Here is a 23,608-nt window from a genome sequence, read left to right as displayed (position 1 = left end):
AGAAGGCCTGAAAACAGACGCGGAGGTTGCTTTGATTCGGGTCCACACGTGAGTAACACTGGGTTGATTTTAAATATCAACATTGGCCAACAGCATATTTCAAAAACTACTGATCCCACCTTGCTGCTCTCTCTCTCTCTCTCTCTCTCTCTGTTACTCATTCTCTCTGTCATCAGTCTATGTCGGTCACTGTCGAATTAGCTGCTAACCAACTTGTAAAAAAAAAAAAAAAAAAAAAAAAAAAACCCCCCAAAGACAAAGGGGAACGCCTTCCCGAAATGCAACGTGGAGTGAAAACATTGTGACGTCACCTTCTCATTTTCACGCGAGCAGGGGCGCTATGAAAAGTTTTAAGGTGGTAAATATGGACACTAGAATGGAGTCTATTAAATAAAACTTCATTTTCTTTTGCGATACTTCAGTCTTTTGCAAAACTATGTGGCATTATATTGACTCCAAACAATAGAACTTATTCAAAGCAGCGCAATGACAGGTATGACAGCTAGGCTGTGAGGGATAGACTAAACGTTGCTTGCAATGGCATCAGCTGTAAAAAGCTGTAGGCTATACAGCCCCTAGATCACTTATAATTTTGCACATCTCATGTTGTCTTTAGTTTTTTGTGTTCTGAAATTTCTTGGCAAGATATTTTTCCAGTGTTTCATCAGCAGAACAAAATCCAAAAACACATTAAATAACAGTACATCCCACTGAAGGGATGTGTCTGTCTATCCCTCACAGCCTCGCTTTCATTCCAGTTAAAAATAAAAGATGGCGCTGCTGGTCAATTATGGGCCCCTTGATTCTGTCTATTCATTTTTGGGGGGGAATGTTCTTTAGTAAAGATAATAATGACCAATCTGATTAAATTTATGGCATTAGGAGGATACATTAAACTTCATGAATAAGTTATTCTCAACAATGCATGCTTAAGTTGAATTCTAGGCTGTTTTAAAATCCTAATGTGTCGTTTTCTTTCATGTTAGACAATGATTGAGGGCCATGCTGATGTGAAGACCACCAATGGATATGCCTATTTTGCATGGGCTTCACTAAGAAGTGCACAACCAGATCAGAAATATGCAAGAAGATGATGAAAATTATGACCAGTGACCTCAAGAAGGTGCTCAACAAACTGTACATATAAAGTTATACCCCTCATCTGTAGCATTACAAGTTCATGTTAGATCAGGGGAGTCAGGCCCTACCAGGTGCCGTTAAAAACCTACAAGAAGAAGGAGTCAGGCCCTGCTCCTGTAGTACAACTACAGCCCTAATTTAACACACCTGAACTAATCAAGGTCTACAAGATTAGTGGGGAAATAATTGGCAGTTGTGTTTGAATAAAACACTGCAGGTGGCCCTTTAGGAACGGGTTTGATTTATTAAATTAATTGGGCTAAGATTTACTCTTACTAAAATTTACTGGTTGAAATACTGTTGTAGAGAATAAGCGGTCAAATGATTTCTTAAAGGAGTCATGACCTGTAATTTTCACTTTTCCACGAGAAAAAATGTATGTTATGATTGCCTAACGATTATACACTGGCCGGGAAGCCGATATTTAAAAGTGAAGCATTTGTTTACCCCTGGGTTCGTCAACCAGCCCACGTGCACGCGCACTCAAATACGTGATGTTAATTTCTGCGCCGACTTGACGTCAAGTCGGCGCAGGATATACCATATATGGACACCGCAGACCTATGCTGCAGGAAGCCCGCCCTGCCCCTCTCCCCCTTATATTCAGTCGAGCGCCGCCATTACTGAATTCCGATTCGAAGTACGCACTCGACAGTGTGAGATGTAGAAACGTGGTGCACACGTGAGTTGCTCTGTTGTTGACTGCCAGAATCAACATGGAAATGTTTTTTCTCTCCCAAGAACGGACCAAGCTATCAGGGACCAGTGGATTAAATACATTTTTAATGACGCGGTTCCTACAACCCTTCCCACTGGCTTAGGTGTCTGTGCTAAACATTTTACAAAAATTGCGTTGCAATGATAAGATCTTTATTCACGCGATCAACAGACTGTCTGTCATCTGCTCAGTCAGTGATCATCATGCTGCAACCTTTCATGTGATGGAATAGATTTAAATATAATGCTTTAAACGATACTTTTCACGATTTGTTAATCTCGATAGCTGTAATAGTAAAAAACTTAGTAAAAGTTTTCGAGAGAGTTCATGTAATACTAGCTATTTCATATGCAAGCATGTCAGCCAATCACAGCAGTGGGCGTTTGCACTGCAGTCTCACAGCAGACACGCCCCTTAAAACAGAGCGTTCAAATCTGAGGCTGAAATCAGGCTTGGAAAAATGGCTTTTATTTATAAATTATGACAATTTTTGATGTAAAAATCATACTAACATTATAAGGGCACCCCAGGAAACATTATAAAATAATAAAACAATCCAGTTCATGACTCCTTTAAGTGTTTTTCAATTGTCATTTTGATGCTGCTTTTAGCCTGGAAATCCAGACCTAAATCTGAAAGATTAATGGTCTGGCATCGACTAATGAAAATAGGCTATTTTTGATATTTCCATTTATTTTACTTTGGGTTTTTTGTTGGTCCCAACAGATTCTGGTAATATCTGTCTTTTGGAGCCTCCTGTCCCAACAGAACCCCAGGCAGTTGTAAGTAGCCTACTCAATACACCAGAAATTATGACAAATAGTGTTATAAAGTTATACTCGACCAAATGCTCATCTTCACAGGACGATGGGGATAAAGAGTTTCTGCTGGCACAGAGAGGCCTACAGAGGTAATATTATTATGTGTCTACACATCAAACAATCTACACATTCAGATTTTTTCACATTTTTATGTGGAGTAGCCTATAGAATCTAAGTTTAAATCTAAGTATAAACGGGTATTCTTATCTCTCCCAGAGTGTGGAAGAACAGCAGGAGGACGGTCCATCAACTTCTGGTGCACAGATGATCACAGTTCAGTGATTTTCAGTAAATGCCACAGTTTAATTATGTAGAATTTTTTAGATCTACATTATGTAACTCTAATCTACTACTGTATTTTCAGTTGCCAGTTAAGGAGTTATATAGACTCAGTGGCGTAACTTTGTTTTAAAAAGTGGGTGGGACAGGTGGGGTGGGGTGGGGTGGGGGGGGTTGCTAATAAAATGCTAAATCAGATATATGAACAATAACATTACGATGACCTTCAATCGATTTAAATAGTAGGCTACATGGGGTTTAATTTGTCGTTTAATGAGATGTAACCTGATATATGTATCCGCTGCTTGACTAACGTGTATCTTAATGGTCCAGTGGTAGAACTTTCGCCAACCGTGTCAGAGGTTCTGGGTTCTAATCTGCTCTCGCATAGTTTTTTTTTTTTTTTTTCTCATATAATTTTTTTTTTTCTCATCAAAACCGTTTATGTTCATCAGTGGTTGTATATCAAGCAGGGGCACGTTTGTGTGCATTATGTTTTGTGATTTCACCAGAACGAATAGAGAGTATCCGCAACGGACTGAAGCGCGCGTCCGAGTGAAGACTGTGCGGTCCACCGAAAACACTGTATCCGCGCCACTGATCGCAGCGCCAACGAGCACTTTGATCACTTGATTTAAAAAACACATTTGAGCGCTAGATCGTCTTTTATTTAAAAAACGAACGAAATGAATGCTCTGCCAGTTAACTGGAGATGTTTTATTTATTTGTAGAATTGGTACATTCGTGCCGCGAGATGTTTTAAAAAGTGATGGGGACAATATCGACCCTGGCAAAAAGTGGTGGGGACATGTCCCACCCGTCCCACCCGCAAATTACGCCTATGTATAGACTTCATTTTGTTAAAAAAATAGAAAAAACAGCAGTAAAAATAGCAATATTTTATTTATTAATAAAAGATTAATTTTATTAATAAAAATGTACTGAAAGAATGAGTGAAGTGTTTAAACACCGCTTCCTCTTTAAAAAAGGGGAGGAGACCGAAAGAAACTCTGGGTTTACCGAAGAAAACCTGCTCCCGACCAGGTTAGGTTCACAGAGTAAGTTACCATGGTAACTGACTCTGAGTATAAGTTACCTCTCTTTCAGAAATGGGCTTGACTTACTCTGCTTTCTCAGGTTGGACATACCTCCCATTCTGAGTTTCCCTCATTTCAGGGTTAACATACTCAGAGTTTTCACTTAACCTCCTTTCTGAAACAGGCCCCTGGTGTTCATCCGTAGTCATCTTGCAATGTTAACTAATGACTTCGACGTCACAGCGCTTTCGTCATCTGTTCAGCTCGCCTCTGGCCCTCCTATATCAGATAACCCGATGTGATTGGTGCAGCTCAGATACAAGGGCATATTTAATGAGCATCATTACTCAACGCCAGAGTAAACTCGCTGAGCAAATTCAACTTGTGCTCTCGCGAGAACTCTGGATTTCCAGGGTAGTCATTATGCACCTTGCCACTGGAAGAACCTTCCGGAGGAAGTGAGAAGTGCAGAAAATAATTGAATGTTTTAAATATAATAATATTTTTAATCTAAATTAAAAACCACACCTTTTCAGTCTGGTTTTCGTGTAATGTCTTAGACCAAACCAAATCTTATATATTTTAGTATTTGCTTATTATGGCAATTAATCATCAGTACAGTAGGCCTAGTATACTGTTTTTGTTTTTATCAACATTGATTTTCTAATTGATACTTTTTAACTTGTTTAATGTTTTTGTTATAATCTATTTGTGGGTCTATTTTATTTGTTATTTTAAATGAATGTAAATGGCTTGTTCTTGCCTAATTATTATTTTTAGTGTCAATTGCTTCTTGCCTCTAAAGCACTTTGAACTGCGTTGATTTGTTTTTAAAGGTGCTACATAAATCAAATTTGATTGATGATTTGATTATAAATGATTGATTGATTGATTTTAGTAGATACTCTTCATACAATGGAACTCATACTTCTTACAAATACCGTTATTAGCATAACTTTTGAGTGTTGGCAGTCAATTCAATTCAATACAATACACTTTATTGTCCCCAATGGGGAAATTTGTCTTGGACTCATACACATTCACTCATCGAAAACATAATCCAGTCTTGATCTATAACTGTTATGCTGTGTGTAATAAATGGTTCTCTTTCTTCTTTTGTTGCATAGGATTCCTGACAGTGTAGGCAAGGACACTGAAAAGGCCAGCCAATCCATCTACCCTCTGCATGACGTCTACGTCAAGAATGTTAAGATGCTGAGGGTGGATTTGAGGTCAGAAAGTTGGGAACCTGTTCTAGACACACAGATAGGATAGTAGATTCTATCAGTAGATACTCAACCAATGAAAAGCCCCTTCACAGGCTGCACTCGAATGCTACCGGCTTGTGCTATTATAGTCAGTCTCTGGAGGCACTGTAACTGTAAATGAAGATGATAATGCTAATAGAGAGCTCAGGCTGCTCTAATCGACTTACTGCTGATATCAAGTGTTATTTACATTTAAATGAGCTTTAGCTTTCTATGTCAGTACAGCAGCTTGTTGATATTTGAAATCAACACAACTGTCCCTGAAAGCCTTGAAGTTTGATCAAAGGTGCTACAAGCCTTTCACAACTCTCCAATTTAGTAAGTTTCATCAATTTGTCTAATTTAGGAAGTTGTTCTTCAGTCATCAGCATGGAGCAGCATCGCCCGAGAAGAACCAGGGATTTTCCCACACACCCAAGAGGATTCTTGGTGGAGGGCATCTCTTCCATTCAAGACCCCTGTGAGCTTTCACAGCTGACCTCTGTATTCAGGTTGGATCACACTTATAGCTCCATCTATGTGAAAGCTCAAGGACCCAGCGGTTTGGAAGAGCGCTATATGAAGAACACTGCTGTCCTTCCAAACATCCACCCAGCAGCCTCAGTCTCTTCAGTGGACATGTGTCAGCAGGGAGAGCCATGTCTCCATCCACGGCTGCAGCGTGCAGAAGACACTCTGTAGCCGACACTGTCCCTACAGCATTGCGCAAGGACTAAAGATCAAGCAGCGCCTATGGGAGACCCTCAACTGCCCTTCACTGGTACCCAGCAGAAGCTTCGCTCCATGAATCCACATGGACATCAGTGAAGAGTTGTTCAAGTGATTTTTTTTTAATGCATTGTTATGTGATTGATATGATGTTTTGGGTGGTTTCCTGTGTGTTGACATGCGTTTGCCAAGGTTTTCTGAGCGGTTGTTATCACCATGTTGCTGTACGGTTGCTTGACTTTCTGTGGTTTTTCATGCATTTCTGCTAACTGGTTGTTAGAATGTTGGGGTTGGTTGATATGTTGTTGCTTTTAAACAGTTAGGTTAGGATCCCTCAAATGGTTTGCAGCTTGACGTACTGTGAGGGCTTGTGTGCATCAGCGATGCTGAGATCTAAGCCACTGGTACTTCACCACTACTGGTAGGGTCACCCATAGTGGACAGGTCTGAGCTGTCATACCAGCTGATTCTCGATGGCAGCATATTGGCCTGATGTTCCTGGCTGAAGAACATTGTCTTGTGACAACAGCAACAACACCAGAATTACCTGAATGAAAGAAATGTCAACCTGGTTATGTGGAAGTAATTGATGGATCAATGGAAGCAACCAGTCATTCTAAAATATTATATTGTTTCTTAAATGCATGGTTAACATGAAATAAATCACTTCTGAAATTGTTTCTAAATTTAGGCACATGACCACACAAATACTATTGATTAGAGCAGTACAAATTATTGAAAAGTACAGCAATTACTATTTACAGCAGGCATCACAGTAATCTAAACTTTATTAACCGGAGCTTATAACACTAATTTGTGTATGAATAATCAAGCCGTGCATGTTAAAAATAAAAACTAGAGTGGTCAGTTGATAAATATATGTAATCACGAATAATCAGATTTTGTTTAAATCACACACATAAACAAAGCCTTACTAAAACTACAATAAAAATGTTTACTGAAAACTAAATATGAACAAAAACAATCACACTGAAAAAACAGCATCAGAAGCTCAAAACTACATTGTTAGGCCATTGTTGTTGGTGAAAAAATATATGTAAGCAGCAATAAGGTACGAGAGGCTGTGCTGTATCGTGAGTTAGTAACGGCTGAAGGGCGTTGTTAGGCACGACGCGAAGCGGAGTGCCTGCAACCCCTTCAGCCGTTACTGATTCACGATACAGCACTTGCCTCGAGTACCTTATTGCTTTTATAAAACGGTTGCCACACAATACAAATATTAAAGCCGAAAAATATTTATCTATGCTACTTTCATGAAGTAAAATCACTAAAAGCATTCCTTCCGCTGGAAAAAAATAGTCCCTGACCGTAAACAGCAACAGAAGTTACATATATTATTTCGCCAATAGATGGCGGCAAAGACTGTTATGAATGAGTCAGTCGGTAGAGAATACTTTTATATTGAAAAGACTCAAACTTGTTTTCATGGAGAAGGAAGACGCAACTGACAGATGACACGGGAAAACCCCTTAACGGTTAACTGTTAAAATGACAAGATATCGCAGCGGACATTCAAACGGAATATTTTATTATGAATATAGGACTGACCTGAAGGAAAATGCAATGTCTACTGTGAATGCAGGTAACTTACACTCGCTTTCTCGATCTCTCACAATACTCCACTATAGCTTCAATGGACAATATCGCACATGTGTTTAAGTTGCTAAGAGTGGTTGCTAGGGGTGTTGTAGTGATACATATAACCATTGGGTGAAGCGGTCATAGCCGTGTTTGTTTTATCGTGAATAAAGCACAACTATTGACCAATCAGAATCAAGGATTGAAACTAACCGTTTTATAAAAAAATATATAATTTTATTCAAGTTGTCCTTTTTCTGGGTTTCATTTCTTATGTCTGATTTTATTTTATGCATCAAGACAAACTGCTTGGGTGTAGAAGAAATATTATAGCGAAAAATAAATTCTTGACAATTCTCATTAAACAACTGGCTCACCAGATTGATCCTTTTTTTAAAACCAATTCTTAAAAAAATAGGGTCTTATGTTTATGTCATATATCATTGTTGTTCCATATAAAGTAATTATGCTTGAAAATCATGGACCATGTCGAAAGTGCTTGCTTGTGGAAGCTAGAGCCAAAGGAAGCTTAATTTTATCTTGTTTGAGAAGCCATTTCACTACTAGAATATACATCCCAATAGGGAAGAAAAGGCCGTCACAACTTCTTTTTGATGTCGACTTCAGGGAATGTGAAGGTACTTCACGCAGTGTTGCATTATGGGACGTGGGCGCCATGTTTGCAGGCACGATCTCTGTTTACCTTTTCGCCGCCCATTGCTATAACATGTAATAGTGGGTGTGTTTGGCTAAAACGAGGTAAAAATTGAAGAAGAACGGAAGAAATTGAAAGAAAAAGAGAAGGGACCCTATCGGGAGAAACTAAATGCCACTTCCAAAAACGTTATTTGGACAAACTGTCCGTGATAAACGACGTTGATCCATATTATTTAGCAGCCCAAGACTGGATTAACGTTTCAGATCCAGACGCACTAACGTTACCTCCGCTCACAAATCTGGACATCGTTAACCTTGTTTTTGAATTGAGTGCGTACACTTTGCAGGAGTTTAAGATACATCCCTTCAAAATAGATTGATGTATCTTTGCCCATCCCAGTTTATGTGTAACGTTACTTAAAAGAGTCCTTTTGGATGCAATCACATAGACAAAAAAATAGTGCAATCAGTACAGAAACGGATACAATTAAGCCACTTAATGTATTTATTAAGCAGTTATATAAAACCTTGATTCACAAACATTTTAAAAAGGCATGTCAAAAGATGTACAGAATATCAAAGCAAATAGTTAATTGAAAACAAAATAAATATAATTTATTTGATTCATGCAATGTGGCCTGGCTTTATCGTCTGCTAACATGAACCACAAAATCAACATAATTCATCAACTATCCTACAAGTCATCAAGGAATATACAATACAAAACCTCTAGCTTTGTACAACTTTTAACAAACGTTTTTGCAAACCAGATGATTTAGCAATCACTGCTCAACACTTGGACACATGTTTGTAAGAGCACAGCAGACTAACGTTATGACAACTTTGTCCAAGAAAACCACAGTCTCACCCTCACATGGCAGAACCATATTTATGGGAATTTTAGAAGACAATATTTTGTATTTGTTTATTAAAATTAAACAAATTCCTCATTATTGCGGCAACCCACGCGATCTGGCGTCTTCTCGTCAACTCCTCCACCTGCTTCCCTTGTTGCTGGAAAAACGTATTCCTTTGTTTATTTTCCTCCCTGAACGATCGTGTGACCTGCTATGGCAGTTCTTGATCGAGCAACACTGGCTGCTGTTATTAAAAACTCGACAGAAAATCTCTTCAAATTTCCACATTTTTCATCATTCATTAAGCGCTGTTGCTGCTGCGGTGTGTCACGTGACAAGCAATTACGCGTCACCATGGAAACCATAAAGTGACACATTCTAAATAACGGTCGCCTTGAAAAACTCACGCTGGGGTGTCAGCCAGATTATTTTAAATTTACGTGTGAAAGGGTTATATGTTGTATGCGCAGCCGCAGCGGAGACATAATTTAAGGGCGCGAGTCCCGCAAGAATATGATTTTATCCTCTTACTGATCTGAAGAAAGCAACATTCCGGTATAATGTCACAAAAACGGATTTCAAATTTCTTTTCAAAAGCCTACACTATATATAATGTGTTGTATTTTTTGGTTAATATTCTGTCTCTGTCTGTTAAAATAAACCTACCATAAAATGATTCACCCTTTTCTGAATCACTAGATGTTCATTGGCAAACTTCAGACGGGCTTCTATATGTGCCTTTTTGAGCAGGGGGACCTTGCGGGCGCTGCAGGATTTGAATCCATTGCGGCGTAGTGTGTTACCAATTCAATCAATCAATCAATCAATTTGATTTATATATAGCACACTTAAAACAACCAAGGTTGATCAAGGTGCTTCACAGGTCAAATACATTAACAGGTCACTACTCACACAATAAAAATACAACAACAACAAAAAAAACAAAAAAAATTCTTTTCTTTTCTTTTCTTCCTTCTTACCAGGAAAGTAACTTAACTTGACTTAACTCGAAGGAAATGCCAAAGAAAAAAGATGGGTTTTTAACAATGATTTAAAACATTCAAGAGTTGGGCAGGTTCTGATATGGACTGGCAGATTGTTCCACAGGTTAGGGGCAGCTACACTAAAGGCTCGATCACCTCTGGTTTTTAGTCTGCTTCTAGGTACATCCAGGAGGAGGAGATTGGCTGATCTCAGCGCTCTAGCTGGAATATGAACATGGAGAAGCTCCGTTAAGTATAATGGAGCCAATCCATTTAAGCATTTAAAAGTTAAAAGTAACATTTTAAAATCAATCCTGTAATGAACAGGAAGCCAGTGGAGGTAACGCAACACATGTGTAATGTGGTCCCTCTTCCTCTTTCCTGTCAGGAGGCGGGCAGCAGCATTCTGAACTAACTGCAGACGCTGAATCAATGACTTGTCTAAGCCCACATATAAGGAGTTACAATAGTCAAGGCGAGAAATTATAAGGGCATTTATCACCCTCTCCAAATCTTTAGGAGGGAGATAAGCCTTTACCTTGGCTATATTCTCAACTGGAAAAAACACGATCTAACAGTGGCGGATATCTGTTTATCAAGTTTAAATGCACCTTCCAACACAACACCAAGACTCCTCACAGTTGAGCGGCTGTTTGAAGCTAAAGGGCCGAGATAATCTACATCAAGCAGTTCAGGGTGTCCAAACACTATGATCTCTGTCTTGTCTCCATTTAAGTTGAGGAAATTTAGATTCATCCATGTTTTAATGTCCTTCATACAATCAAACAGGGGCTGCAGTGGGCCCTTTTTTTTTTTTTTTACGTTTATGGGCAAATAAATTTGAATATCGTCTGCAAAACAGTGAAAAGAGACATCGTGCTTCTCAAAGATGGAGGCCAGGGGCAGCATATACAAAGAAAATAGGATGGGGCCTAAGACAGAACCTTGAGGGACACCACAGGTAAGTGGGGCCGTTTCAGGGGAATAATCACAGAGGTGGACAGAGAAGGCTAGTTATATCCCGGCAGCAAAAACACAAAAATAAAACAGCAGCAAACAAAAGGCAGACGCAACGTGATGCTGACAGACGGCTAGCCTTACACACTGGCGCCATCTTGTCAAGGAAAACCAGTTGTTTGCTTGGTGACTGTGGTCCCAACTGCCTTGAGATCATTTACAAGCTCCTCCCGCGTAGTTCTGGGCTGATCCCTCACCTTTCTCATTATCATCCTAACCTCATGAGGACAGATGGAGCTCCAGACTGAGGGTGATTGATGGTTATTTTGTATTTCTTCCATTTCTGAATAATGGCACCAACAGTTGTCTCCTTACCAAGCTTCTTGCTGATGATCTTGTAGACCATTCCAGCTTTGTTCAGGTCTACAATCTTGTCCCTGATGTCCTTTGACAGCTCTTTGGTCTTGCCTATGGTGGTGGAGAGGTTGGAATGGAAGATGCAGATTCTATGGACAGGTGTCTTTTATACATATTACGAGCTGATATTAGGAGTACTTTCTTAAAGTGACAGGACTAATCTGTATTTCACATAGGCACATAACCAATCTGTGGGAGGCAGAATTATTGCTGGTTGGTAGGGGATCAAATACTTATTTCACCTTATCAAATGCTAATCAATTTATAACCTTTATATAATGTGTTTTTTTCTGGATTTTTTGGTTGATATTCTGTCTCTATCCGTTGAAATAAACCTACCATAAAAATTATAGATCCTTCATTTCTTTGTAAGTGAGTACACGCAGAGTTTGAGACATTTATCTATCTATTGAAAGTGACACACTTCCTGCTGCCAGTTGGTGGCGCTATGACTTTGACTCACAATAGTCTCGCCCATGTGATCGGCCTGCTACAATGAACACACAGCTGAAGTTTAATCAAAATCTGTCAATGCATGCAGAAGTTATAACACACTTCCTGTTTCCCTTTTTTCACCATAAATTTGTTGCCTCGCCACGGCCAAACCATTTAAAAGATAAAAAATCTGCTCGCAATTTAGCATTCTCAATGTCTTGAATTTATGCTGTCTGAGTTTGGTTGCAATCAGATGAATCCCCTAGGAGGAGTATATCAAATTCCAGAGCATGCGTTTTTCAAACAACCCATAATAGCCAACTTCCTGTTGGGCTGGCTTATGACTTAGACTGCTAAAGATGTTCAGCCCGATGAGATCTATGAGTGTATGAAGTTTGGTTACTGTATGTGAAAAGGGGTGTGCTACAGAGCCCCTCAAATACAACCAGATAAAAGGGTGCGTCACAGAACCCCCCCATGACAACTTGTGCCTGGCCATCAGATGTCCAACGTGTGTGAAAAGTCTGCAAGAGTTTTTGAGCATGTAAAGGGCCCCAAAAGTGCCCGAAAGTAAAAAAAAAAAAAAAAATCCTAATGAAAGGAAAAGCCATTTAACTGATTCATAAAAACAGTCATTTATGATGACCAAGTCAACAAATGTGTCAACAGAACCTTCTAAGAAACTATAAAGAGTGTTTTCCCCACAAATGAAAAGTAGTTCCAAAATGTCCTCCATTTTGTCCACTACTGGACTTCGGAAAAAATGCAAAGAAAAAGTTATCAATACAGCCAAATGTTGAAATGAATAATACATTTCAATAACGTCCCCTTTCATTCACCACTAAGATGGCTTGCTCATCCCAATTTATTCATGAACGACACAAGTTCATACTTTTTGAGGAGTTTTAATAATTTACATATTTATAGTAGCATATATCAAGAGATAATAATTCTCTCATTAAAAAATACATCCAATAAAATGTTATTTAAGATCTTTGATGACATTTGAAATCAGGATTAAAAATTCCAATTCATCACTATAGAACAACCCTTTATGCACTCCCACATTAAAAATGTGATTACAACAGCATGATTCCATAAAATCATAATGAGTTCCCATGTAAAACTTGCAGTCACATGCAAAAAATAAGAATCTAGCCTTGTCACCAGTCTCGCTCATGTGGTTCTCTGTAAGGTATGCCCAGGTGTTTGAAGACATCCTTCTCTGCCAGTGTGTGTAAAGGAGTTCCCGCCACCAATTTCACGCCACACTGCCGCACAACAGCACAGTTTAGCGAGTGCTCTGATAGGCTCATGTGTTTGGTCTTAGCCAATGCCCTCATTGATCGGTTAAAGTGAGCGGAGCCAGTGAAGTACAGAAGAGAACATGCAAATTCAGCATAGGGCACTACAATGATGTCTAGGCGTCTGTGGCGCTGTGAAGGGCCTGGAAGCCGGCAGATGCCCATGTACTTCTTCTGCTCACCGTTCTCCTCATGGCTAACAAGGTTGTCTGTCAGGAAACCTGGATGGTAAAATAAATATCAAATATGGGTTTATTGAATCAAACTAAATTATTCTACATTTCTCTGTAATATCACAGCATACCGCTCTGATGGAGGAAGTGTAACACTTTGCTGAAAACACCCTTGTGCGATACTCCATCAGGGTGAGTGATGAGAACGTCCACATCTCCACACGTGGTCTTGCCCCTGCGGTATGAGCCACACGCCATAACCACCAGCTGTGAGTCCACACTGTGAGCTGCCTCCTCCACCTGTCAATCACAAAAATAATATTTATTTTGTTCATGTGTAAGTTTTTATTTAATTGATGTAATTTATATACACTACTATTTAAAAGTTTAGTAAAAAAAAAATTACTACTACTTTTATTCAGCAAGCATACATTAAATTGATCAAAAGTGAAAGTTAAGACTTTCACATTGTCACAAAAAAAAAAAAAAATCCATTTCTTTTGAACTTTCGATTCAAAGAATTTCAGGAAAAAAATGTTTAAGCAGAACAGAAATGTTTTCAACATTTATAATAATAGGAAATGAGCACCAGATCATATTAGAATGATTTCTGAAGGTTCATGTGACACTGAAGACTGGAGAAATAATGCTGAAAATTCAGCTCTGCCACCACAGAAAAGAGAAAAAGACATTTTAAAATATATTAAAATAGAAAACAGTTATGTTACATTGTACTAATATTTTAAAATATTAGTTTTACTATATTTGATCAAATATGCCATAAAAAAAAAAAAAAAAAAATGCACATTTTGTCAGTTTAAGCAGTGTTCTAAGGACATGGTGATTATACCCATGCTTATTTGTACCTAGCATTCAGGCAATTTGGAGCTGAAACGCTGAGCGCACATACGTTTAAATGCTCTACATATCATTCTGTCAAGCTAGGACAGCACATGCTGCACTCATCTGCCCTTTTTATCTATCAGGTCGGTCTGTTAAGAGGAAAACAGGGGGCTGTTCCAAGTAAAAGTAAGAAAACAATTTCCTTGGACCAAAGACTCCGTAAGGAGCTCGGTAGCTTCTGACTTATGACGCGCCAGCTTTCAAGGACTCCCACTCTTCCTATGGGATGACAGACTCACTAACAATCTCTGTTATGTCCATCAGCCAACAGAGAAAGATTGACAGTATTTCTGCTGCCAATGCAAAATAGTTTGTTTTGTTTTTTTACCTGCTTGTGCTTTAGAAATTCAGTTTTATTATTTACTGCTTTGAAAATCAAGTAGATACATTCTTGTTCTTCACAACCGGATGCTGTTGTTATGGATAGAAGGAACAAAGGAAATCCCTCTGTTAAATTGCTTGGTTATAGGCATTTTATTTTACTACAGGCCATTTAAAATAAGGTCTGTACAAACCTTTTTCTCGATCGCATTTGCTTCAATTCTCGGCATCCGCTCGAGGAGATCATCATAGTGTTTTAGTCCGATCCTTAGAGTGTGATTCAAAACTGCCTTAGTGCGAATATCCTCCAGTGTGCGAAATCCCTGATAATAAAATAAATCAAATCAGCCATTTAAACTTAAACGTAAAATATTATGGTTATTTCTTAATATTATTGAAAACTGTATGTTACACAGAGTACAAAGCTGCTGTAAATGTTCTGCACTACTAGTAACACCAAATATTCCCCATCTAGGCTTGGAAAGATAGCATTAAAGTGTGTTCCGCATGACTGTTATTTTCGACCGCTACAGCAGTCACTGAGGAGGGTGAAGGCATTAGAGGGAACCTGGCATTGGCTGGCTTCCTTCTGAATGGAATGTACTGACAGTTTACAGATGACTTTCATGCCTGAGAACACTAAAGTTTGAAAAGTGCCCATTGTTTGGACAATCAGGTAATCCGGCTCTAAATTCACATTACTGGTTGAAGTTGGCAGAGACTTAATTAACCGAGAAAAACCAAAACAAAGTGTGGAACGTTGGACACTTAATGCACTCGACTGTCATGTACTCCGATGATGAATGACAAAATAACCATATTAAAATTCATACACTACACAGTTGAGTACATAGTGCATAAGTACATTGTGTATAAGTGCATAGTGCATCATTGGGACACAACTATAGCCTTTTTTTCCTAGGGCTGTCATAATCCGAACTGTTTTGGCTATAATTTATTATTTCGTTCCCTCATTTTAGTTAAATCGTGACCACATTGTACCAATTTCATTCTCTCGGTTTAGTTAAATTTGTACAACTTGACCACAATTTAAATAAAACAAGGGAACAAAATAATCAATTGTGGGGATGAACTCTTAATTCAATATCTTTCTCTGTCATGTGTGGGGCTCCATGTAATTTAGAATAATAATGTTGCGTTACAGTGGCACCTGACATACAAATACAATTTTTTTGGTTTTTACATATGATTAATATCCAACAGTGAACTACAGTTTCCTTGTATAACAGTCTTACCTGTTGATACCACATCTGTGCAGTCTTGGCCCCAGCACCCCAGATGTTAGTGAACATTTCAAGAACAGGTACTTCCTCCCCAATGTGATCCAGTTTACGCAAGTGTCCGCTTTCCATGATTTCCATGATCTTGTCTGCCATGCGTTTACCAATGCCTGGAATTTTACATGCTTCCTATAAATAGAAGGGGTAAAAAGCATGTTTATATGGAAGTTATTGTTTTTTTACTGAAATAATTATTAAAAGAAGCCATATTATGCCCTTTTACAAAGTCTTGATTTAGTTTTTGGGGTCTACTAGAATAGGCTTTCATTCTTGAATGTTCAAAACGTTTGCAGACCTTTTTCATGCTCAAAATGCATTACACATTAAAGAAAGTTGAAAATGTTAAAAAGCAAAATAAGTATTTTATTATTACTAAATTAATTACGGTTGCACGCTTGAAACTACCTTTGCAACAGCAACCATATGTGTTCCTAACACAAATAAGCACCTCCATGAACCCTAAAACCTCTGAGGACTCAAATGCGTATCTGAACTGACCTCATATGAAGTGATGGACTTGTGGTAGCTTTTAAGGGCATTGATTGCTTTAGAGTAGCCCAGAGCTCTCCATTTATCGCCCTTGTGTGTATAAGCTTTAGCCAGCGGCTCCAGTTTGTCAGTGATGTGCTTGTTATGGTTCTCCCCTTTAGTCGTGGATGCTTGGGAACAGACCCACTTCGCAGACAAAACTGGATTCCCTGCCAAACTCTGGCTCTGGTCTTGGTTGCTCTCAGATGGGTGAACGCCACTGATCAAGGCCTCCAGATCATCCTGAGATACACCATCTTCCTCATGGTGCTCCTCCTGAATATCTGGCACCTGTGGAATGAGTCATATTAAATGCACTGCATAAGGGAAGAAAAAAACAACTAATTATGGATCTTACAATAACCTCCCATCCTTCCCTTTCTTACCGTCTCTGTGGGATTTTCTTGAGTATCCTGATTTTTAAGGATTTTCAAAGGATCCTGAGCTACTGCTACTTGTGGAACTGGGCTGACTTCAGTCTCATTTAACTTCTCAGAAGGGGCAACTGTGGGACTGAGCACATGTGCATTAGTATTTATTTCTACACAAGTTCCTTCAGAATAAACATTTACAAATGTATTCAAAAGTCAAACAAACAAGTGTCTAAATATAATTCCAGTTATGAAAATTTCTTAAAACCACAGGCAATGCCACTGCAATTGAGTCTAGTCTCCAGTGCCCTACCTCTCAGGTGGAAGGAGGCTGTAGTCTTCAGAGGCTAGTAATCTTTTCTCACTAATGCAGGAACTTAACCAAGTGCATTTGACCAGTTGAACAGCAGAGGGCAGTCTTTCCACTTTCAGAAGCCTCAGAGCTCTTTTACAATCGACTGAATCATCCACCACAACGTGTGTGCAGCTGGGAGAGAATGTGGACACTACCTGTCCTCCATTCTGGGTGATCTGTCGATGGAATATATCACACCTGGCTTTCCCTATACCAGCTGGAACAATGTATATTGTGACTCCTTGGAATAATGTACCTAAGAAAAAGATGCAGACATTTAAAACATAACCACTACTAGTACTCATACCAGATTGGGCTGACTGATGCAGGTTGAGAGGAGCAGGAAGTTAAACTTTAATAATATAAATAATTATAAAACTCATTTATAAAACATTACTGGAATTAGCAGGTTGAAATTGTATCAGAAGATTCATATATAAGAATAGAAGTTCTGGCAGGTCACATCATTCAAGCTTGCATCAGCTGACTCTCAGCTGATCCACGTCTATCTATAGGAATATGATGCCTATCACCACATCCCTATATATAAGGCCCACACAGTATTATCAGCAGCTTTATAGTGTTGCTCAGTAGCTAACTACCCTCCCCCAACCCCAGCTCCACATCTCTTCCAGTCAGGACCTGGTCTTCTGAGATTCCTCTTCGAATCAGACTGTCATTCATTTATTGTCATTAAGAATGTTATTGATATGGATGGGCAGTGAGTTCTTGCCCAGAACAAAAACATATATGGTCAATACAAACTGTATTCTAATTGTCAATCATCTTTGAAGTTAGTGGTCCTGACAGAACTACTTGTTCTAGTTGCTTTGGTAGGTCGGTTGGTTGATTTCTAAACAAATCCAATGTCTATGGAACTAGGGCAATTCTATTTATTTATTTATTTATTTATTTATTTAATAAATGTTTTTGCATAATGGTGATTTTCATTCAAACTAATTCACGGTAACATCCTAAACCATAAAATGACAAATTAAAAGGAACAGCACTTCAACACTCAAACAAAATATTATACATAATTCAATGGAAGAAATAGAAGGATATCTATTTGTCAAAATATTTACATTAAGTGAAATATGCAGCTTCAATCTCTCAAACAGTCCTTGTTGCTTTACTCAAGTGTACTTCTAAGAGTGAATTATGAACCTGTTATTGGTTTAGCGGGCGTCCGCTTTTGGGGAGGCGCGTCCTTCTGATCATTCGGCCTGGGTCTCTTTACTTTAGGAAAGGCTTTCAGGATACCATGACCTTCCATTCCGGCCAGGGTAGGGAAAGGAGCCCTAAAAACAAAATGATTGGGATCAGCAGGCTTCAAATATCTACAGAAATACACAGATCGAACCTACAGAAGGGTGTTAGCACTGGCAGAAATCATAAGACTAATGTCCTCATATAGGCAACCAGAGCTGAGAGCAGGAAGCGAATAAACGGATTGCTGTGTTTTAAAACATACATTAAACTGTATAAAACTTTAAAGGCACAACAACTTAAATGACTTAAAACACCCCATACTTACCCCTTCGAGCTCCTCTTTCTAGGAACAACACAACACACGAGTGTTTTAAACGGATCAACTTCCGGGTCATAGTCAACACTAGCGTTTGCGTTTAAAAAAAAATTAAACATTTAAAATTATACTTTTCTTTTGTACTTAATTGTAATACTTTTCATAGTTATAATTACATATTTCATTGTATATACACATTGTAAATGCATTAAAGATACGAAATATATTGTTTGAGAAATAGCTGTTGCCTTGGCAACTTCAGGCGTGGGATTGTTTGAGGAAATGATAGCGCATGAAGCATGGCTGTTCAACACTGGGCAGATGCGCTTAGGAAAGCCAAGAAAACTGCCTTAATATCGGATGGTGCGGATATATATTCTGTATTATTTTTTGATTTGCTATTTTGCATGTGTATTTATGCTGGCAGTCTTGCTAATAGTCTTGCTAATACGTGTGATAAGTCGAATACATTTGCTACCGGCTAATAGTATTGGAATCTATGCAAAATATCATGAAATACCTGTTAAAAGAATGTTTTATTTCTTTTAAAGCGTGAACAATGTTCGATGTAAAGTAAAGTATGAATTGAGAGACTCTTTCATATGCCTTTCTCATTAGGGAAAAGGAAAGCTCATTATATGTTTGAGGATGGAAATGAGATGGCTGAGGAGTATGACCTGAAAACTGACGAACTTGTCTGTAAGTTTGAACTTTTTTCAGTTTTTAAAAAAAAAAATTGATTCTCATACTAATTTTGATTTGTATTTTATAATCATTCCATCTTTAACGTTATTCAGTGCGAAAGTGGCGACATAAAACCTCTTTTGGAGGGCAGGGGCAGTGGACATGGGAAGTTGGTGAAGCAAACCCAAACGACATTAACGTTACCTCTGATTTAATAAAAGAGAACAGTTCAAATGTAAGGTTTCCTTTCATTTTTCATCATGTTTAAATGACAGTGTTTTAATATTGATGTGTGCTAGGCACCTGTTTTGTTATCTAAGTGTTTTTTTTTTTTTTTTTTAAATGCCCACAGCCATTGTTCATGCGTAAGGACACAAAAGCCAGTTTCCAATGGAGGATCCGTAATATTTCTTATCCTGCTGAAGTCTACAGTGTGTCAGCAGAGCCGACGGAAAGATGTTGTGTCATTCGAACCTCCAACAAAAAGTGAGTTCTTTCAAATTGATGCAAGTAGGAGGCTTTAAATTGCTAAACCATTTAAAAATCAACTAGTCTTGATTGTGGAATATGAAAGGAGTGTTTTTAATTAATTTAGTGTTTATTGGCTGTAATATGTGTTCATGTTGTCTGACTGAAATTGGACAAAGTATCACATTTTGTGTTAAAGTAGGTAGTGTATGTAATAGCCTAGATGTATATATAATGTGTGTTGGTGTGTGTATATAAATATACTTTAACATATAATTTTTTTTCTGTGGCCAAAGCTGAATTTTCATCAGCCATTACTCCAGTCTTCAGTGTCACATGATCCTTCAGAAATAATTATAATATGCCGATTTGATACTCAGTTGTTATCAATGTTAAGAAACGGTTGTGCTGCTTAATATTTTTTTGGAACCTGTGATACGTTTTTCATGATTCTTTTATGAATAAAAAGTTAAAAATAACAGCATTTTTTCAAAATAGAATGTTTTTCTAACAATAGAAATCTTTACAATCACTTTTTACCTTGTTGAATAAAAGTATTAATTTATTTTCAAAAAAGAAAAACGACTGACCCCAAACTTTTAAACGGTAGTGTAAATTGTTTCAAAAGATTTCTATTTTAAATAAATGCTGTTTTAAAAATATTTTTATTCATCAAAGAATGCTGAAAAAAGTATAACAGGTTATAAAAAAAAAAAATTAAGCAGCAACTGTTTCCAACATTGATAATAAATCAGCATATTAGAATGATTTCTGAAGGATCATGTGACACTGAAGACTGGAGTAATGGCTGATTAAAATTCAGCTTTGCATCACATAAATAAATTTAATTTTTTAGTATATTTATTATTACTATTATATTAAAATAGAAACCCATAATTTTAAATGGTAGAATACTACTGTTTTTTTCTTTCTATATTTTTGATCAAATAAATGCAGGCTTGATGAGCACAAGAGACTTCTTTCAAAAACATTAAAAATAAGTTTGTAAACATGTTCATGTATGCATTCATCTTCATTTTAGAGAAATACAATAATCATAAAATCATATCAAATCAAATTAGTCAACTTCTGCTTATAAATTCAGGATTACCTAGTGAAAAGCAGTGTTATTTTAGTATCATATAGTATACTATTATAGTTCTATAGTATCAGTTTTTTTCCCATCCATTTTTAGACAAGCTGAAATATGTTTTTTTATATTTTAAGTTAAAGTTTATAGCATTTCAGGTAATGTAAAAGTTTTTTATGGTTTTAGTTTCAGTTTTAGTTAGCTACAATAACCCTGGTGAAAAGTGTGTTGAACTAATTGTTTAGTTGCAAAAGCCCTGCAGTAACCCTATAGGTGGCACTGTTGATCTAGATAGAAGATGGATGGCTGGCCATGAGAAACATTCTCTTGTTCATCTCCTCATTTCCCAGGTACTATAAGAAGTTCAGTATTCCAGATCTCGACCGTTGCCAGCTGCCTTTGGAGAGCGCAGCCTTGAGTTTTACCCACGCCAACAACACTTTAATCATCAGCGTGAGTGAACTCTCACCGCTAGTCTCACTTAATTACTTTCTCTAAGCTCTTTCTGTATTGTAAGGTATGTATTCACAGTTTTTTTCCGCATCACGTAGAGGAACTTTCCCTTTTGCGTGGATCTGGGACCAGGTTGCCAAAACCCTAATCCCCACTAAGAGAGCACACAATTCTGGTCTCAGATCATCAAAAGGGCAACTATGCCTTCACTTTTTATTGGTTCACCTAAGTAGAGAAGGTTGAACTGAACTGCTCTCACCTCTGTTGTCTGCTCCAGTACTCAGCTATTCCATCCAGCAATGGATTTTTATATGGAGTTTCTCTCGCTTTTGTTGTAGTACAAGAAGCCCAAAGAGATTTTAACACTGGAACAGGAGCTGCTTGTGGAACTGAAGAAACTGAAGGGGACAAGTGAAGGAGATATTGACTGTAAAACTCAGTGAACTGCTGTGGATCCGGAGCCTTTGCGTCATTGTATTTTTCTGGAAGCGGTTCTGTGCACATTCACTTCAGCTCTGTGTCTCACAATGGCATGTTTCTGTCAGCCTTGTGCATCCAAGCAACTCACTTTCAATGTGTGTTCTTTTTCAATGTAAAATTTCAAATGGTCTTCCTACAACTGTTCTTTGTTAAATAATGCGTTCACTGACTAAAATAAAATAAAATTATTATAAGAAGTTTGTTTTATTCCAGCTATTTCCACTATACTGTAACTTAGAAAATATAACCCACCAATGTGTTGTGAGATAAATCATCATTTAGTAAACACTGTTTGTACATTTAGGCAAGGTATGTTTATACAGTACATGTCATATAGTAATTCAAATTTAACATAAAATACTTCAAAAACATAAAATAATTATAGCAGATGCATAAGAATTAAAAATAAAAACGGACAAAAAAATAATTAAAAAAGAAATCAGGAAACATACATACAACATACCTCACACCATCGGTGCTCGGGCCCTAATGATACAGTGCAATCAGCTAAGTGCTCATTCAGTAAATGCATCAAATTCATAAACTGACAACTTGTGCATCTAGCAGTTGTCCAGTTGCATAATTATTGGAGATTCATCATCATTATTTCTATAACATGAAGGTCATTGAACTTCAGTTTCCATATACTGCCATCTCCACTCATCAGTTTCCTTGAAGTGCATCGTGGGAAAATTAAACATTTCATTTATCTTGGTTCCTTGATTTTATCTGTATTCGTCTCATGTTTATGGATGATGTTTGGCATGCACCACAGTACTGTTTGTGTTTCTACTGTAAATAGAATACTACAAACTCAAACTCTATGTTGGTTTAAGTCAAGGGAAAGACAAAACAATACATGTGAATATACGGTTTCTGACTCTGGTGACTCTTCGCTTCTGGTTCTTAGTCTACAGTTTCTGTGCCAAACCAAGAGACTGTATGCATAAAACAGGCACTAAACCACAAGTCTTTCTCACTATTGTGTATAACGGCCTCTGAGGATGTTGTTTTCTGCCCTGGAATTCACCAGCCAGGGTTCACGGCTGACACTGCAGTCTCTTGTTTTGGGTTTTAACATGGAAAAATTTTAATATTTTAGAATGGCAAAGGTGGAAAATATGAAAGATGGCACACTGTAAAAAAAGTGATCAGTTGACAACTTAAAAAAAGTGATAAACTTCACGCGTAATTGAAAAAATTAAGTTATGTGAACTTGACACCTTAATAATTTTAAGGCTAATGGTTTCCTTACTTTTTTAAGTTAAGTCAACTGATCACTTTTTATGCATGTTAATTAATTCGTCTTTATTATTCAAGTTGTAAAGCTTGTTATTTTATAGTCATTTTGGGTTTACAACATTATAAAAATTGTAATAGCTTTATTATACACATTCACACTAAAACATGTTAACATGCATTGTTTACATTTTGTTTTGAGTATTTCAACTTTTTTACGAATTTGCCTCATTCAATTTCAGTTTTGTGGTAATCAACATTACGCTGAGCACAAGTGCTGCCAACTAAAGTCGAGATGTGATGAAAGTAGTGACAGATATTTTCTTCTTAAAAAAAGAGAAGGAAATATAAGGAGAACTGGTTCAATCCGTTGATGATTGGATAGAGGCAGATCTAAATGAGAGCTTGTAAATGTAAGAAAGGGACAGATTTTAAACAGACTAAATGATTGGAGACATACATCAACAGTAAGAAGTCTCATTTTACTGGAAGATTAAGTTATGCCATTTTGATTAAAAAGGAGGTATAAAATAC

The 23,608-nt window shown here is 37.6% G+C and overlaps 2 protein-coding genes across 2 annotated transcripts; one reads left to right on the top strand and one right to left on the bottom strand.

Annotated features, from left to right (window-relative positions):
* Positions 1 to 12,765: 12,765 nt before the first annotated feature.
* Positions 12,766 to 18,728, bottom strand: poll (polymerase (DNA directed), lambda). The gene is made up of 9 exons (XM_082164640.1): positions 18,670 to 18,728; positions 18,300 to 18,433; positions 17,091 to 17,388; positions 16,793 to 16,919; positions 16,377 to 16,697; positions 15,834 to 16,007; positions 14,772 to 14,900; positions 13,485 to 13,653; positions 12,766 to 13,401 (listed from the first exon to the last, which is right to left on the bottom strand). Exons 2-9 carry the CDS (start codon positions 18,406 to 18,408, stop codon positions 13,040 to 13,042), a joined length of 1,689 nt encoding a protein of 562 aa, XP_082020766.1. The 5' UTR covers positions 18,409 to 18,433; positions 18,670 to 18,728; the 3' UTR covers positions 12,766 to 13,039.
* A 156-nt stretch (positions 18,729 to 18,884) lies between these two features.
* Positions 18,885 to 22,032, top strand: dpcd (deleted in primary ciliary dyskinesia homolog (mouse)). The gene is made up of 6 exons (XM_082164646.1): positions 18,885 to 19,023; positions 19,279 to 19,359; positions 19,458 to 19,579; positions 19,697 to 19,830; positions 21,253 to 21,355; positions 21,694 to 22,032. Exons 1-6 carry the CDS (start codon positions 18,960 to 18,962, stop codon positions 21,796 to 21,798), a joined length of 609 nt encoding a protein of 202 aa, XP_082020772.1. The 5' UTR covers positions 18,885 to 18,959; the 3' UTR covers positions 21,799 to 22,032.
* The last annotated feature ends 1,576 nt before the right edge of the window (positions 22,033 to 23,608 follow it).

Source organism: Leuciscus leuciscus (genome assembly GCF_965113295.1).
Source record: "Leuciscus leuciscus genome assembly, chromosome: 3".
NCBI lineage: Eukaryota > Metazoa > Chordata > Actinopteri > Cypriniformes > Leuciscidae > Leuciscus > Leuciscus leuciscus.
Note: the sequence above shows the minus strand (reverse complement) of the source record. Positions and strands in the feature narration are given on the sequence as shown.